General features: G+C 38.2%; 1 protein-coding gene across 3 annotated transcripts in view; it reads right to left on the bottom strand.

Moving 5' to 3' along the window:
* Nucleotides 1-18,957, bottom strand: part of LOC131160379 (phototropin-2) — a 192,871-nt gene that overhangs the window by 46,785 nt on the left and 127,129 nt on the right. For all 3 annotated transcript variants that reach the window (XM_058116010.1, XM_058116011.1, XM_058116012.1), the window contains 3 exons: nucleotides 4,003-4,106; nucleotides 3,594-3,643; nucleotides 2,461-2,567 (listed from right to left, as the gene is read on the bottom strand). In XM_058116010.1, the coding sequence (XP_057971993.1) occupies nucleotides 2,461-2,567; nucleotides 3,594-3,643; nucleotides 4,003-4,106 (261 nt within the window). The remainder of the gene's footprint in view (nucleotides 1-2,460; nucleotides 2,568-3,593; nucleotides 3,644-4,002; nucleotides 4,107-18,957) is intronic.

The following is an 18,957-nucleotide window of genomic DNA, read 5'->3' as shown; positions in this document are numbered from 1 at the left end:
TGCCAGAATTTCAGGCACATGTTCACTGGCAGCATGCTGCCTGATTTGCAGCATTATTTACAGCTGCTTTATACAATATAAATGTAAACTAAACTAAGCTATTTACATCATAGAATACAAGTCATTAAACATGTTTTCCACAATGCTCATTACTCATAACCAAATTATCATCCAGTTCCCCCTCCTAAAAGATAGAAACATCCTCTAAACCTTCAAATGGAGGAGGCACATAAGAAATATTCCCCATCACATCTGATGAATCAGATCCATAATCTAGATTTTTGTGCATCTCATCCATCAATAAACCACTACCACAAGAAAAATCACTTTAAAATCATTATCCATTTCTCAGACCTCCCATTTTTTCTCCTTCTGAATTTTATTCCCACTTTTCTCCATATCAACCATAAAACATTTTTTGAGAGCCACAACATAAAAATTCCCATCATCATCTATTTTTAAGAATTTGCCTCCCCCCAAGTTTGAACTTATAGAATTGTTTACAAACAGTTTTTTCTTTTTTTGTTAGCCAAAGAAATTCATTAATAGGAAGAGAATTTACAAGGGGGAGAAAAAGCATCTCCCAAAAAAATCTGGAACAAACCAAAGAAAAACTAAGACATCAAAAAACAGAAATCAACCAACCAATTCCTCCAATCCCTATTTAAATCCTGAAAGCTAGCTTCTCTAAATATACCATACCCGATACACCATAAAGAAGTCAATAACTGAATTTTTTTTTTTTGATAGAAAAATAAATTCATTAGAAATAGAAAGAATGTACAATCAAGAGAGAAGACGATCTCCCTAATGAAATCTGGATATCCCTAGAAAAACAAAAAACAAAATAAAAGAAAACACAAAAAATAAAATACAGCAAACTAAAATCAGCACGCCCTTAGAAGGGACTTCCAATCCTGCTGAACATTTGTCAAGCACATCCCCTTAAAATTTCCATTACCCACAAACCACAAAGAGGCCATAAAAAGCACCTTTTCCCACACCAACCAATATGGAATCTTCTTCACTGAAAAAATATGCAAGTTACATTCCTTCCACAAGCCCTAGAACATTGCAAATAAAGCACAATTCCAAAAAGCAAATCCTTCCTTCCACCCCCCAAACCCCACAAAAGATATTACCAAGAACTCCACTATTCTAGGACAAACCCAGCTTTCTCCAAAATAATTGAATAACTTATTCCAAACCTTTGATGCAAAATGGCAATGCAAGAAAAGATGAGAAAGAAATTCTGAACAATCAAAACAAAGCATACATATATCTTTGAAGAGAACCTTTAAAGGTCTCCTCTTCTGCAGCAAGTCATTAGTATTTATCCTACTAAGCATGACCAACCAAAGAAATGCTTTGATTTTATGGGGGATTTTGACCTTTAAGATTACTTTGTAGAGTGGAAAAGGAGTAGTAACTGGTACCAAGCAAGAAATCAAAGAAAGATTTGCAACAAAAAACACCCAAGGAATCCAACAGCCAAGATCGACTATCATCCTCGGAAATACCCTGCAATTGTTTTGTTCAACATAACCAACAAAGAAGATAACTCAATAGTCTCTCTATCATTCAAGGCTCTCCTAAAATGAAAATCCCAAGAAGGTAGAGGATCTCCCGATTCTACTATAAAAGAAGAAATGGGATCATTTGCCCTGAGCTCAAACGAAATAAGAGAGGAAAAGAGGTGGCCAAAACAACATTCCCCAACCAAAGATCTTTCCAAAAACGAATGTTACAGTCCTTACCCATCACAAACTTGGTATAGGGAATAAAAAGAGGGTATTTTTGGGAAATAGCTTTCCACAGGCTTTCCAAAGAACATCTAGAACCCAAATTAGTATATCCCAACTATCCCACCAATTCCCATCGAGTCCAGATTTACATTTGATAACTTTATGCCACAAGGAGGAAACCTCTAACAAGAACTGCCAAAGCCATTTAACCAAAATAATTGTGCTCCTAGACACCAAATTTCCAAGACCCAAACCGCCCTCTCTCTAAGTCCAATGGACCAACTCCCAACTCGCCAAATGATCCTTAAAACCCCCCTACTCCTGACCAAAAAATCTCTCATAATTCTCTTAATCTTACTAGTGACTCCCATTGGAATTTTAAAAGTAGACAAAAATACAACGGAATACTAGAAAGACAAGCCTGAATAAGAGTCATGGGAAGGGTCTTAGGAGGGGTTTTCTTAGTTAGAGCTTATTAGGGTTTCTTCTATTTTCTTTATTTATTTTTTTCTGTTGTTTTTTCTTTTCTCTTCGAGGATCTATTCTCCTTTTTAACTCTTTTAGATTGTATTCTGTCATCCCTTTCTTAATAAATTTATTTTGCAATAATAATGAATGCCAGTGAATCACAAATAAATAGCACAAATCAAGAATAAACTACGTTGGCCTTAGTGTATGAAGGCTAGTAACTTCAACTGGAAAATTGGTAACATACTTGGGGTTTACAGGATGTCATAAATGATAGGTCGAAGTCTGTTAATACAATATGCCCATCCTTTTGTAGTAACACATTTTCAGGCTTCAGGTCCCGATAAATTATTCCTGTACCATGTTAGCAAGAAAAAAAAAAAGATAAACATGATTATCTACAGAAGAATCAAAGAGACTCTGACTTAATGATTGAAAGTTATGACCTTAGCAATTCATGAACATGTACAAGAGCGTAAAACACAAGCACAGAAAAACTTTCTCAACAACTTGCCATAACATAATGCAGTAAACAGTAGGCTATATGTTTACTTAAATGCGCATTCATATTGGATATGCATTTGCAAATGCACAAGCACACAACATGAGCACACACATAATCTCCATCACAGAGACAAGAACAGATGGACAAACATGCATGCAAAATTATTCAAGCAAAGATTTCACAAAACAATTCCCAACATTTTTCTAGTCCACCCCTTTTAAATAAAAAACCATATGATATCATTTCAACTAAAATTAAAATAAATTTATTTGATTCATGCTATGTGGTATCTATAGGGACCAATTTTTTTTGTTTCACGATATGTGGTATCTATAGGAGAGCATGGTCATAGTATAGTTATTTGACTACTAATCTTAGTAAATAGTGATAACTAGTCATATTTGAAAACATCATCAAACACAATCCATGTAAGACTACAAACATTTTACAGAACAGAAAATGGATGAGTGCTGCATCAAACATAACAAAATCACAGAGGTTATTTTATCTTTATCAAATTACAGCTCCATATGCACTAAATAACACACCACAAATATGAAAGTATATATCAGTCAAAGAATTATTATGCTTCAGTCCAACCATCTAGGGTTGAGAGTGGAGACGGGGGACACAAATCTATAGTGTCATTCTGGCCTGTTACAGGCTAGCCTCCTCACACCAAACAAACAGACAAATAAAAAGAATAAATAAAAGGAATTAAAAAGTGACAACAAAACAATAGTTTTCTTCAAGAACTCCACATATATTGCTTTACAGAGTTTTTCCGATTGCTAAGGGACAAGAAAAGAAACGAGCGAAAAGAAATTAGTTAACCAGAGAACAAAGATGCTTTAAGCTCCAATTTAAACGAGTACCTAAACAGTGCAGATATTCCAAGCCAACAACAACCTCTGCTGCATAAAACCTAGAGATGTAATAACAGTCAATATTAAAGTAGCTTAAGTAGCGACACTATTTGGCATCAACTAGTGAATAACAATTTGAGCAACACTATTTGGCATCCAGAGGTTTTCTAATATTTTGGAAACAAAAACATTTGAGTGACGCTATTTGGCATCAAGTAGTGAATAACAGTTTGCCAGGGATGTGGCAAAAAAAAAAGGGCCATTAAACAGATTCCACACTTTTGTCATAGTCTTGTACAAATTTCCAGCACCGTCAGGAATTTCAACTCACAAAATATCAGACACATATTTGGTGGCCGTACATCCTTACAAATGAAAGGAAAAGAATTGGCTTGGGTTGAGTGTACACAGAGAGTACCTTGCAGATTCCTCTTTAAATACTTTCATAGGTTGCTTGTCAAGCAATGCAAACAACTCCCCACCAGGACAAAAATCGGTTATCAAACAAACATGTGTAGAAGTCTGAGAAGACAGACAAACATCAGTAAACTTTAAATCAATTTTTAGATCACTAATTTCAAATAGACAAAAAACCAGATGGCAAAGCAAGTATTAAAATTTTATTTTTAGGGAATTTAAGGAGTCAGGAAATAATGGAAATTTATATTTCATTTAGATGTAGAAAAATGATGGAAATTTGTAGTTAAACATGGAAAATATCTTAAATATAATACAAAAAGGACAAATGTAGAGTTAAAAGACTATGCCGTCGAGCAGATAAAGGCTATAGCTAACATAGTATCATTAACATAATCTAAACGTTTTAACATCAAATATGGATAAAAACAGGCATTTCACCATGGTCTTTTGGTAAATATGTAAAAGTATAGGAATAAAGTCAAAAGTGTACAAGGGAACAGGGGGATGGGGGGATTGAAGCTGGAAATGGGTGGGAACTAGGAAAAATGAAAGAACTATGTGGATCTGGGAAAGTTGGAGGCAGTAGGAGCACGACTGATTGAATGAAATGATAAAATATTACAAAGGATCAATTTCTTCAATTTTTTCTTGAATAGGCAAGGCCGACAGCAGGAAGCACCGCGGCATATAAGTCAAAGTGCATGAAAAAATGAATACAGTTTCCAGAAACAGAGGAGGGTTTATCTTTCATGGACTTTATACAAGTGGGGATTAAAACTACTAGAACTTCAGATTTTTAGGGTGAATTGAATCATAATATACAATGTACTCAGGGGAAAATAGTATGTGAAAAGATGTTCTTTATGCTGAATGTTGAAAAAAATTATGAGGAAATTTTTCTTTGAAAATATTTTGGAAAAATGAAGCCCCATTAGAAGCAGTTCCACAACAGGAAACATCTAAATGGAAAACCAATAAGACGAAATCAATTTGGGAAGGAAATCAACACTTAATCATCTAGGGTTTTTTGTGTCTATATTGCAAGACTCCATGAGCGGAAATCCCATATGGTAGCACCAAGAGGAGGTGGATCAAACCAGGGTACTCAATATGACTAAAAAATTTTTTTCTCATTTTTGATAGACAGAGAATTTTACTTGGGAAGAAAACATACAGTATATAAGAGAAGAAGATATCTTCCTAAACAATTACGAGTCCTCTCTTTGTGTATTTGTAAACAATGCAGGCATGATGCCCTCCACTCAGTGTCCCTCTTCTTTGAGTCCTTGAGCAAGCGACATCCATCCCAACCACCATCCTCATCTCCCTCTAATCTCCCTCTTCAAACTTTGTCTCTTCTTGCTGATCTTTTCACCGAAATCAATCCCTATATGCTATCAAATACCAGTTTTCCTTACTCGATCATTACTTATCACCGGATTCTCCTCTTTGACACCAGGCTGCCTTACTCAAACATTGTTCATCACCAGATTCCTCCCTTTGAACATCGGAAATCCTTTTATTCTTAAGAGAACTGAGTGGCATCCCCAACACTTCCTGTCTTTGTCCACATCAAAACCTATATTCGATCATTTGATACGTTGTGTGAAACACCAAGTTGGAAATCTTTCTTCGTATACCAGCCATGTGTTACATCAATGAGTCCCTGTTAGCTGAAAACCATCCTTCGTTTACCTGAATTACTCAGCTCCTGTACTTTACTGACCCATTCTCTATTGTTTTCTGGGCCAGTTGCAACACCTGTCATCATATTTGTACTCAAAGCAGTTATAGCTTTATGGGAGAGCATGAAACTTTCAAAACTGAGAGGGAGGTGATTACTGTTTACCGATTGGATGCATAGGCCTACCATGTCATGGAATTTGCAGGTAATCTTGTTTCCCACATCGTATTGGAGAAGGAGAAGCTCTTGTGGGTTCTGAAGTTGATGGGGAAGTTATGTCGTGCCAATGATGGGGTTGCAATAGGCAGTCATGGAGTTATCTTCAGAAAAGCAGAGAAGAGAGTGTCTTTGAAGATCTTTGAAAATGGCAGAGGCAGGTTTATATGCTTGAAGCAGGATTACAGCAAGAATATCCTTGACGTACATATTCATGAGGGGCACCAGAAAAAAAGTTTGGAGGGACTTTCATGTTGTCTCTTCTGGAGTTATTTTCTACCATTAACAAACCTTCCAAATTCAACAGGGGCAGTTGGCAATGTTGCAACAGCAGTTCTTCTAACAATCAGAGAACAGAGGAGTGGGAGGACTAGTGCGTTTCAGAGGCTATCAACATATTCCTCCTATGCCAACGTGATAAAACAAACTCTGGTGACAAGGGTAGAGGCAGGTAAGGAAATATCCCAAAATCATAGGGATTGACCTGAATCATTCGGGCAGATGAAAATTAAGGCGATATAGGTCATTATATGACAGCTCATATCTACAAGAGATGGTCTTAAAGAGTGCAAATCCAGAACCACAGCAACAAAGGCCTGCAGAAGAGGTGGAGGAAGGTTGACCAGAACAAGATAGCTTGGATGCACCTGCTGAGCAGAATTCAAGGTCGACCAGAGCAAGATAGCTTGGATGCTCCTGCTGAGCAGAATTCAGAGGACAGTTAAGTTCCAGAAGAATCAGAGGCAGAGCGCTCTGCTAAAGAGGCTCCTACAATCAGCAAGGTGCAATTTGTCATCTGCAACCAAGCTACTCCTTGAACCTCAGTCCTAAGAGAGAAGATGAACATGATATCAGAAGGGGATATGGAAGATGGTCTGAGGTATGATTCAGAAAAAAAAAGGGTAGTATACGACTCAGAGAAGGGGATTTTGGTTGATCAAATGAGAGGTGATATTGAGAAGGAAGGTTTGACCCAAATGTTTGAAGGTTTAGTGGGGAACTTGAAGAGGATGTGGCAGAAAAGATTGATATTCTGGCAACGAGTTCACAGAAGGTGTAGAGAGATACTCTTCATTCGGTTCCAGATTATGAACAAGCAGGTATAAATTCTTTTAATCACAACTGAGACCAGGTTAAAGGTTTAATTGAAGTGGGCTCTGTGTCTTCTGACCTTGGCCATGGGCTCAGTTCTTACCTTGCAGTTAATTCAGTTTTTCCTCCTTTTGGTGTCAGGGGGATCATTCTGGGAAAGTCAATTATCTTATGGGGGATCATTGTTCAACAGGAACTAGTAAAGGCATCCTTCCCTTTCCAAAACAACCCATTCTTTCCCCAGAAACTCTATGGCAGAAGGAGGATTTTACTTAGGGGGAGGGCTGTTAATTTAGCTCTAAGGGAGGTGAGAGAGACTACATAGACCTGCAAAAATTCCTTGGGACCTCGACTTGGAATTAGTAGACGCTGCTGGAAAGTGTTGAAGATGGGTTTAAGCCCTAGGACGTATGAGAGAATGAAGAAGAAAATCCAGAAAGAGCTTAAAAGTCTGGTTATGGCAATTAACTATGGGGTTGGAAAAGGTTTCAAGAAGGGTGGTAAGCATGCCAAATTATGAAGCCAGTCAATTGGAGTGTTAAGAGGGTTGGGAGGCGTGAGAAAGAGGAGTGTTGGGATCTGTATTGTAAACCTATTGCTGGGAGATCGTACAAAAGATTTGGGACCATTAAAATACTTCTTGATTATTGAGGTATCTAGATCTTGTATCGCAGTATCGGAACTGTCCTTTCAGAAAGGAAGTAAATGTTAAACCCTTTGGATGAGTCTGGCCTGTTAGGATAATATTTGGAGACTTGTTGGGAAATTAAATTATCTCATAGTTACTCCCAAGCATATCTTGCAACAATTGTTGCAACTTTGTTTGCTGATTCTCCCAAACAAGTCATTGTTATGTTTTTGGTATCCTGCAATACCTTAAAAGGTACACCTTCGAGAGGTCTCTAGACTCATATTTAGTGATAAACAAAAATAAGAAGGTCCATGATAAGTTACCTGCTTGTTGGTGGTGTTGGATTACCACTTTATCTAAAAGCTTAATTTATTAGTTTTTTAGCCAAAAATGTATAACAGTTTAAAACTCCCCCACAAAAGCAGTTTGACAGCACATGGAGAGATAAACACACGGTAAATAACATCCATGATAGGGAACACAACAAATTTTTTAAACAACACAACAAATGCAGGCAACAAGACTAGAACCTAGGAGTTTAGGAACTCCTACTAACTAGCTCTGATACCATGTTAGATTACCACTTTACCAAAAGCTTAAGCTATTAGGCTGCGAACCAACAATGTATATCAAGCTTTAATAGGTGGCAACTTGGTGTCTTGGAAAGGTAAGAAGTAGACATTAGTTGCATGGTCAACTGCGGAGTCTTAAGTAGAGCCATGGTCCATGATACTTGTGAATTGGTTTGGTTGAAAAATATGTTGGAAGCACTTGATTTACACATTTACAAATTATGGAATTAATCTATGAAAATCAAGCTACTATCGTATTGTCTCCAATCAAGTGTTCCATGAAAGGATAAAACATATTGGGGCTAATTGTCATTGCAACCACTTATGAAAATTTCAATTTCGACTAAAATTTTGAAGCTCCAAAAGTACGAAAATTTTGACGGAAATTTCGATTTGAAAAAATAAAAAAAATTAGTAGTAAAGCGTGGAATTCTTTATGAAACTTTAGAAATGGTTAACAAACAAAATAATATAAGTTTTAGGATAAATATACTACAAATTAAATACATCTATGTTTTGTATGAGGTGGAAAAATTGTAAAATAGTATGTGTATCAAACATATTTGTGAGATAATGTACATTAAACATATTCAGTTAATACAAATGAAATTCATAAATCATTTAAATATTATTTATTATATATATAATGAAAATTTAGACATGAATGGTTAAAAAAAATGTTACTCAATGTTTATTTTTTCATATAATTTCAAAAGCACTTGTAATAATCTTTTGTTTCGATAAAATAAATAATATAAATTAAGATAGAAATTTCACTTCACTCCTAAATTTATAATTTGAATTATGATGAAACTTCATCGTATAGCTAAAATTGAGACAAGTTTCGCTAAAATTTTGAGATTTCAAAAAATGTTTGATGATTCGTTGAGATTTCAACGAAATTATGCAAGAATAAAATCAATTGCCATTTCGATTTCGAGGGTGACAGAAATTGGAAATTTCGACAATTTCGTGGAAATTTAAGACCTTGGTATGAACTAGATCCGAGTCATGTTCTTGAATGGTCCAACATTCAGTTGAGGGAGGATGCTAGTTATGAAGAAAATCCTATCCAGATTCTTGAAAAGAAGGAAAGGGTCATGAAGAGAAAAAAAAAAGTTATTCCTTTGGTCGAGGTATTATGTCAACACCATGGCACCGAAGAAGCAACTTGGGAATCAGAAATCGACATGGCTGAAAGATATCCTCACTTGTTTGCAGCCAACGGTTGGAAAATATTTTGAGGACAAAATTTCTTAAGGGGAAGAGAGTTGTGATAAGCATACCCTTTAGGCCATGGTAAAATTTAAACGACTTCGCTAAATTAGCATGACTTTCTTTGTTTTGCATTAAACAAGTTCATACTAGTCATGTTTTTCATTAATTGGCTTGTGTTGACTAATATTAGAAATTCCATTTGACTTACTAGTGGTAGGAGGGGCTTAGCATGCTTAGATGAAAGTTTATTATGAGGAATATGCTAAAACACAAATAACATAAGAGTTGGGGCAAAGAGAGAGAGAGAGAGGAAAAAAAAAAAAAAAAAACAGGATGGGGCATGCTGAAACCAGGTATGACACCTGGCAGCACTACCAACCAGCAGCAGCTACTGGGCAGCCCTGAAAACCAGCAGATGACACCTAGCACACAGATAGCAGCCCTGCAGGACCCTTGGCAGCAATTAGCTTCTGGCTTGACCCTTCCAGCCCTGCAGAGCAGACTCAACACAGAAAAAAACCGCACAAATTCTTGCTGTAAACCCAAGTTCTAGAGAGAGGGAGAGGGGGAAAGAGAGAGAATTCTGCAGAAAATCAAGGAAATTCAGAGAAAAACAGGAGAAAATTCAAGAAAATTCAGAGGGAAACTTAAACTGAGTTGAAGAAGCTGCAAATCAAGGTAGGTGTTCTTAATTTGCATTTATTCACCTAGGGATTTTGATCAAGGAAATAAAGGTAGAACCTTGCAGAGATTTGAATCCTAATAAGGAGGATTTAAGCTTGTTATCTCAATTACTTGATATAGCTGCATATTGCATAAATGTTTTCTTCGGTTATCATAGTTGCATATCTTGTTTAGTTGGGAAATTTTCATGTGATAAATATTCATCTTGTAAGGATGATGGTTTTACTTGCCATGGCAAAGCTTGTGTATGCATACATTGAATTGGTATTGTGTGAAATAGTCGGCACCATGTGTTGTTGTGGCTGTGATGTTGTGGAATTTGAGCAAGTAGGGATTGTGTCTCCCTTGGGTGAAAGGCCCTAAACCTCCGCAGAGTATTTCAGCATTAAGTGGTGGTTGGCCAAGATGGAATTTGGCACTTGTTTGGGATACACTTCGCACTTAATTGGGATAGCCCTGCTATTTGAAAAAAAAAAAAGTATATGCAAGCTATTTGGATGTTTTGCAGTGGTAACTTTAGATAAACAAATTGCTTAGAATGAAGAGTGTGCCCTGCATACTGCTTTAAATAAAGAGTTTGTTCACGCACCTTATGATTGTGCATGCATGTAAGAAATCATGCATTAAGCATTGAAATCCTTATTTGAATAAAGGGGAATTAACAAATGCCTATTGAGCTAGTAGTTGCTCATCCTATTCCTTGATAATTTCAGGTTCGAACTGAAGGATATGTTCTCCAAGAGACTGCCATTTTGACATATATTACAGATTGGGAGGAAAACAATAGGGATGCTAAGCATGTATTCAGTTGACAGTTATGTATGTAGATTAGGAAGTGCAGAAAATGTTGTATGTAAAGTACAACCCAATGTAAGGAGCTTATTACTGAAAGTAAAATGTTTTTAGTTGTCTTACAAAATGTATGAATGTATCTTGTGTTTTCAACAAGTATTCCCTCTTAATTGGTTTCTAACTTGCTTTCAATCAAAGGACAGTTTAGCAAAAGAAAATTTATGCCTAGGCCTAGGGCTCCCATTGAATTTTAGATGGGGTCATGAAAAGTCACCTGCCAAAAACAAGGATGTGACAAAGTGGTATCAGAGCTGCATCCAAACTGCTCAATATCCTGTGCCTTGTAGGGGCAGGAGACAGCCCAGAACTAAGGTTCTTGGGGTGGGGAGGAGTCCCACATTGCTTGGGGAGGTGAAGGGGCCTCAGATTATGTGGGGATTCGATCCCTCTCCTGTGTAGGCGCCTTCTGAGGAAGGACAAAACCATGAGGGGTTTGCCCCAAAGCGGACAATTCCTACACAGTGGGAGTGGACTGTTACATATGGTATCAGAGTTGGATCCTGATTGACACATGTCGAGGATGGCATGTCTCAGTAGGGTGGGTGGTATCCATTATCCTGTGCCTTGTGGGGGCACGAGACAGCCCAGAATTGAGGTTCTTGGGGTGGGGAGGAGTCCCAGATCGCTTAGGGAGGTGAAGGGGCCTCGGCTTATATGGGGATTGGATCCCTCTCCTGTGTAGTTGCCTTTTGAGGAAGGACTCAACTGTGAGGGGTTCACCGCAAAGCACACAATACATGCAAAATGGAAGTGGGCTGTCACATATGGTATCAGAGCTGCATCCCAACAGGAAATGTGGTGATGACACATGCCAGGGACAGCATGTCCTGGTTGGGTGAATGGTACTCACTATCCTGTGCCTTGTAGAGGCAGAAGACAGCCCAAAACTAAGGTTCTTGAGGTGGGGAGGAGTCCCATATCGCTCGAGGAGGTGAAGGGGCCTCAACTTATATGGGGATTGGATCCCTCTCCTATGTAGGCGCCTTTTGAGGAAAGGCAAAATCGTGAGGGGTTCACCCCAAAGCAGACAATACCTACAGAGTGAGAGTGAGCTGTCACATCTATTGTGTGTGTATCACTCCTCATGCTGTCAGGTTGCAAGTGTGGGGGAGTGTTGAAGCTTGATATAACAATGCAAATTTGCAGTACAAATTTAATTTTATGTTTATGTCAAGTGTTCTGGCGTATTTTTGTGATTGTAGTTATTTTTGGTGAGACTTTAGAACATAAGTGGTTTTTAGAGGGAGTTTTGTGCAAATTGGGAGTTGGCTTCTCTCGGAAGCTTTAGGCCTAGTATAAACAGGAATCTTCAGCCACTTTTCTGGAGGTATTTTTTGGCATTTAATCATTGAGAAGATTTCTCTCCAAATCTCAGCTCAAGACCAGCTTGGGTTTGAAGATTTGGAGGCCAGGGTTTTGAGGAGTACACCCTGCAGTGCCTACCAGTCCCTCCATCACAGCTAAAGGCATGAGAGGCTAGCAGAAATCTGCTGTTACTGTTCTGAAACGATGCCAAAACAGGTACTGATTTGAGAATTAAGCTGCTGTTGTGACTAGAAGTTGCAGAACTGAAACTCACAGCAGTCATCTCTTCATTATTTTATGAATTTAGTAGTAACTTGGTTCAAAGACTATCCTGAAATCTCAGTCTTCATTTCTGAATTTTCGTACATATCCCTACATGGCTACACCTATTTGCATCAAATGGGTATCAGAGGTAGTTATATGACTGTTGAATTTGCTTATAAATAGTACCAGTAACAGATCTACAGGTCAAAGTCCTTTCTAGGTGGTGTGGGGTAGAAATCCAAATAGGTTATTGACCTCGTGGACGTCTCTAACCATAAAAGGCCTAGCAATGATGCCATTGCATATGCTGAAAATTAAAAGAGGTCCATGTAAGAGTTTAGAGGAGACTTGAAATTGTGAACTGGCCCTACAAGGAAGCTGCTAATCAACATAGGCAGTTCAAGGAGTATCAGGTTGGTGATTGGGTGATGGTTTTCCTTCAGAAAGAGAGATTTTCAGCAGGCACTTACACAAGTTGAAAAGTTGAAAGATTGGACCATGAAAAGTTCTGCGCAAATTTGGTGAAAACGCCTATGAAGTTGAACTCCCTCATGTCTTGAATATATCAATCTTTAATGTGGCTTATTTGTACCCATTCCATGAAGATATACAATGTGTTAAGAGTGCAAGAACTCCTCCAAAGTCACTTCTAGAAACACAGAAAAAATTGAGGATGCTATACATGTGCGGGAGGTGAAGAATAGGGCTGGAGTTTATTTCAGATCTTGGTAAAATGGGCTTGTAGGCCTGATTATGAGAATTCATGGATTAGCGAGGAGGGATTCATGAAGATTGACCCTGAAATGTGCTGTGCAGCAAAGATGACAGCTCACACAGAGGAAAATTCTTTCTAGGAAGGGAGAATGATGCAGTTCTGCAGTAAAAATTTAATTTTCTGTTTGTCAAGTGTTGTATTTATGGCTGCTAGGGTTTTTAATTTCTGAATTTTTTGGCCGGGGGGGGGGGGGGGGGGGGGGGGTTATTTTTAACAAAATAGGTTTTGGGAGTCCTTTTGTAATATTTGAGGGGTACTTTTGTGATTGTAGTTATTTTTCGTGGGGCTTTAGAACATAAGTGGTTTTTAAAGGGGGTTGTGTGCAGAATAGGAGTCGGTTTTTCTTGGAAGCTTTAGAACTAGTATAAATAGGAGTCTTCAGCCACTTTGCTAGAGGCATTTCTTGGCACTATCTTTGAGAATATTTCTCTCCAGAGCTGAGCTCAAGACCAGATAGAGTTTGAAGATTTGGATGCTAGGGTTTTGAGGAGTCAACCCTGCGGTGCCTACAGTTCCTCATTGCATCTAAAGGCGTGAGAGGCTAGCAGATCTTTTTTTTTTTATAACAAAATAAAGTATATTGGATAGAAAGGATAGAAGGTACAAAATGTGGGCAAGGAGTTCACCAAACAAAGAAAGAAGAAAAAATAAAATAAAAACACTAGATCCCCAGAAAAACTAAACAAAAAATAGCCAAGAAATCCCCTTTTCTAACACTTTGCATCATAATTTACTGAACTTTTCAAATTCGCTAATTCCTTTTGACTCTCCACCTTTTCAAATTTTGCCACCATCAAACGCACTTCATTTCCTCCAATATCACTCTAAATCCATTTTATCCAAAAGAATTTGAGCTACTATATCCTCCTCCAAAACTTCCTCCACTATTTTGACCAAAATTCCATCCTTACGCTGAAACTAACTCGCCAACCCATCATTATCAAAAATAGAAACACCCTCTAGACCTTCAAGCGGGGCAGGTGAACATAAGATAAATCCCCTAACTCATCACAGGAGTCAGATACGTCCCCATATTGTTCCAAGTATCATGCGACAACCACCCCCCACCACAGTCAAAATCGCTATTATTTCTTCACCTCGTTACCTTTTCTAATTTCATTAGAACCTCCGACATTCTTCTCCACTCTTCCACAATTCTGAACTCACCCTTAGAGTCTCTCCTTAGTACCTCTGTAGTTGACTCACCAGGACTTTCTCTCTTATCTTTGAATATCTTCTTCATTTCAGCACCCCAACAAACTGCCTATTGACGAGCATAAACCTTTTTACCTTCAAAATTATCAGTATACGAACAACAATCTACATATTTCTCCCCCAAACCTGCTTCTTTTTTACTCTTATGTATCACCTTCTAAAACATCTATGGGCCTAAATGCAGTTCTATCGCCACATTCTTGAAACGAATCTGGTCTTCTAACATCCAGAAATTCCTTTGAATCTTGGACATTCTGACTCCCATCCTTAGTAACTAGACGCTGAATAATAATTTTACCAATTAGAGGCTGAATCACAATACCATTACCAGAAGATAAATTATTCTCCTTCTCAGTACTTCTCTTATGGGAAGTCAGAGCACTCATTTGGGCCTGTCCATTATCCAGACCCAACAATATAGATCTTGTGCCCTTAGTTTCTGCATTATGGGTCTGTTTATCACTGAGACTTTTTTTTTTTTTTTGTGGGAAGTCCATAATAGGAGAGCCTTCCTTAGGAGCCAATCTGCAGCCCATTTCTTCATTTCCTGAACAATGGGCCCTTTCAAATAGTTGGGCCTAGTTTAGTTAAAAATGAGATACCACCTTTTCCAATTACCTGGGCCAAGTACAAAATGAGAAGCATGCAACCCAGCCCAAAATTCTTCACTGCCTCATCCCCAAACGAAACCCTAGCTGCCTCTCTGATCATCCCAGCTCCATTGGAAACCTTTGCTGCCTCTCTGATCTTCACTTCTCCATCAGAAACCCTATCTGCCTTCTTGCACCTGTTGATCAAAATCGGTTGATCTGTGATGGCCCTCGATTCATTTTTGATGCAGCTTGTCTCCACACTGATGACACAGCTCTTGCTTACTAACCTTCTGTTCCTGCTTCGTGGAATGTACATGGATGCTGCAACCTTTTCCAACAAGATTTTTGTCTTCCAAATCCATCTGAATCCACAATCTATGTTGTGAGGGAGCAGCTGAAATCAGAATAGAATTTTCCGTATTTCTTGAATAATTTTGTACAAGCCAATACAAACTACTTATAATACAATCTCTACTCTAAATATGGAAAAAATTTCCTAAAAAGATTTCACTCAATAATATACAATAAATACCCCCTAAATCTCTCCAATATACACGGGATTTCTACACTCCCCCTCAAGTTGGATCATAGATATTAATCATGTCCAACTTGCAAATGAAATCATCGAAACTCTGTCAGGCTAACCCTTTGGTAAAGATGTCTGCGGTCTGTTCCTTGGTAGGTACATACGTCATACAAATGGTTCCTTCTTCAACCTTTTCTTTGATAAAGTGTCGGTCCATTTCTACATGCTTAATCCTGTCATGTTGAACTAGATTGAGAGAGATACTGATGGCTGCTTTGTTGTCACAATAGAGTTTGATAGGGAATTTCACCAGCGTCTGTAATTCTTCCAAGAGTTTCCGTAAGCACAATCCTTCACATATCCCTTGTGCAGTTGCCCTGAATTCAGCCTCAGCACTACTTCGAGCCACTACATTATGTTTTTTACTCCTCCAAGTCACCAAATTTCCCCATACAAAGGTGCAATATCCGGTGGTAGACCTTCTATCTTCTGTTGATCCTGCCCAATCTGCGTCGGTGAAAACTTCTACTTCCTTGCTTTCACACTTCTTGAAGAAGAGTCCTTTGCCCGAAGAGCCCTTGAGATACCTAAGGATCTTGTACATGGCATCTAGGTGAGTCTTTTTGGGTGAATGCATGTGTTGGCTTACCACAATAACTACAAATGCAATGTGGGGTCTACTATGTGATAGATAGATGAGTTTACCAACCAATCTCTGATACCTCTCCTTTTCAATTGATATTCCGCAGTTTTCAACTCTCTTTACTACTTAAATGGGGGTTTCACTAGATTTGCATCCAAGCATGCCGGTTCGGTTAGGAAATCAAGGATATAGTTTTGCTGAGAAACACTGATACCCTTTTTTGATCTGGCAACTTCCATTCCTAAGTAGTATCGCATTTGTCCCAGGTCTTTAACTTCAAACTTTGTAGCTAGGGCTTTCTTCGATCTTTCCATCTCCACTGTATTATCTCTAGTTAGGATTATATCATCAACATACACAATCAAAATTGTTTTCTTACCATTTTCAGACTGATGAGAAAATATAGTGTGATCTGATTGCCCTTGTCGGTATCCTTGGTTTTTTATCACCTTCGAAAATATATCGAACCATGCTCTAGGAGATTGCTTGAGTCCATACAAGGACTTCCTGAGTTTACATGCCCTATTTTCTTCACCTCTCTTACTGAAACCTGGAGGTATCGTCATGTAGACTTCTTCTTCTAACTCGCCATTTAGAAATATATTCTTAATGTCGAGTTGCTGCAGTGGCCAATCCAAGTTGGCTGCCAAGGACAGAAGGACCCGAATTGTATTCAATTTTGCCTCTGGTGCAAATGTCTCCGTGTAGTCAACACCATAGGTCTATGTAAACCCTTTTGCAACAAGTCGGGCTTTATACCGTTCAACTATCCCATCAACTCTATATTACAACCTACTGCTTCTTCCCTCTCAGCAAATTCATAACGTCCCAAGTTCCATTGTTTTCAATAGCCCACATTTCCTCCATGACAACTTCCTTCCATTCAGGAATCTCCAAGGCTTCCTGGATATTCTTTGGAATTTTTATCCTATCAATGTTAGAAGTAAAAGCACGATACTCCATAGACAGGCTTTTATAAGACAAGTATTTTGACCAGGGATATTGAGTACATGACCTAGTTTGTTTTCTGACTGCAATGGGTAAAATGATGTCATCAGGTACATGCTTATCAAAAGGGAGTTCATAGCCATCTATTACCTGATCGGGATTGGGTGTGGACTCATGGTTTCTTGGAGCTATCACCGGTTCCAACTCTCTTGGTGCCTTAGATATGAGATTCTTCCTGTTCTTTGTGTTTGGCTTTCTTGAGTAAACAAGTATTTTTGTGTCATTTTGTTTTTCTGCATCTCCTCCCGAGTTTAAGTGGTCTTTTGTACATGACAGGTTAGGAAATGATGCAATAGTAGACTCAGTGTATGACACAGAATCATCAACAGAGAAATCAAAGAACTGATCTTCACTCCATTTCTCCCCCTGAAGAGAGGGCTTGGGGAAGTAAGGAGTGGTTTCAAAGAACGCGACATCAAGGCTAACAAACAATTTTTTTGTGGCAGGATCATTACATTTGTAGCCTTTCTGAGTAGGAAAGTAACCAATAAAAACGCATTTAATGGCACAAGATTCCAATTTGTCCTAATTGTGAGCATGGACATGAACAAATGCAATACATCCAAAGATTTTTAGAGAGAGATTGGAGTAGAGATTGAAGAGGAGCCGATAGTTGGGAAAACATTCTTGGAATTTTTGGAGAGGGGTGGCAAAAGAAAGAACCCGACTAGACATTCGATTAATGAGATATGTAGCTATTAAAATGGCATCGCCCCAAAAATATTTTTGCATATTTGTAGTGAACATTAATGCTCGGGCTACTTCAAGAATATGCCTATTTTTACGTTTAGCAACCCATTTTGTTGAGGGGTATCCACATAGGAACTTTGATGAACAATTCCATTATCTTGAAGATAATGTCCCAAGATATTATTGAAATATTCCGTACCATTATCAGTATGTAAAATTTGAATGTGACTTTGGAATTGTGTTTGAATCATGGAGTGGAAATTGGCAAAAATAGAATGGACTTCAGTTTTATCTTTCAACAAGTAAACCCAACACACACAGGTATGATCATTAATAAAAGTAACAAACCATCTCGTGTGAGTGCAATTAAGAGAGCGTGAGGGCCCCCATAGATCACTGTGAATCATAGTAAAGGGTCTAGATGGTTTGTATGTGGATTTTGGAAAGGACTTACGCTGGTGTTTTGCAAGTTCACAAATCTCACACTGAAATTCAGAAGACGTTTTATTTGAACAAATGGAAGAAAATAAAATTCTTAGAAATTGAAAATTTGGATGACCCATCCTAGAATGCAATAACAAAATTTCACTATCCCTAGAAACAGATGCAGAATCACAAATAGTAGTTTTACATTGTTCACTCACATTCGCCTCCTCAAAGTAGTAGAGTCTCTCACACTCCTTAGCACTACCAATTGTCTTCCCTGATGATAGGTCCTGAAAAACACAATGAGAGGGAAGAAATTTGGTAGAGCAATTGGAATTCTTAGTAAACTGGCTAATGGATAGTAAGTTGCAGGATAAATTGGGAACATGAAGAATGGACTCTAGTGTGATGGAGTCAGAGAGTCGGATATTCCTTTTGCCTGTGAGTTTGCGACAGATGAGAGTGATCCATCTGCAATTTTAACTTTCAAATTTCCAGCACAAGGTGAATATGATGAGAAAAGATGATAGGCATCAGTCATGTGGTCAGAAGCACCAGG

This window comes from Malania oleifera, chromosome 7, assembly GCF_029873635.1.
Source record: "Malania oleifera isolate guangnan ecotype guangnan chromosome 7, ASM2987363v1, whole genome shotgun sequence".
Taxonomy (NCBI): domain Eukaryota; kingdom Viridiplantae; phylum Streptophyta; class Magnoliopsida; order Santalales; family Ximeniaceae; genus Malania; species Malania oleifera.
The sequence above is the reverse complement of the archived record's forward strand: the minus strand, read 5'-3'. Positions and strand labels throughout refer to the sequence as shown.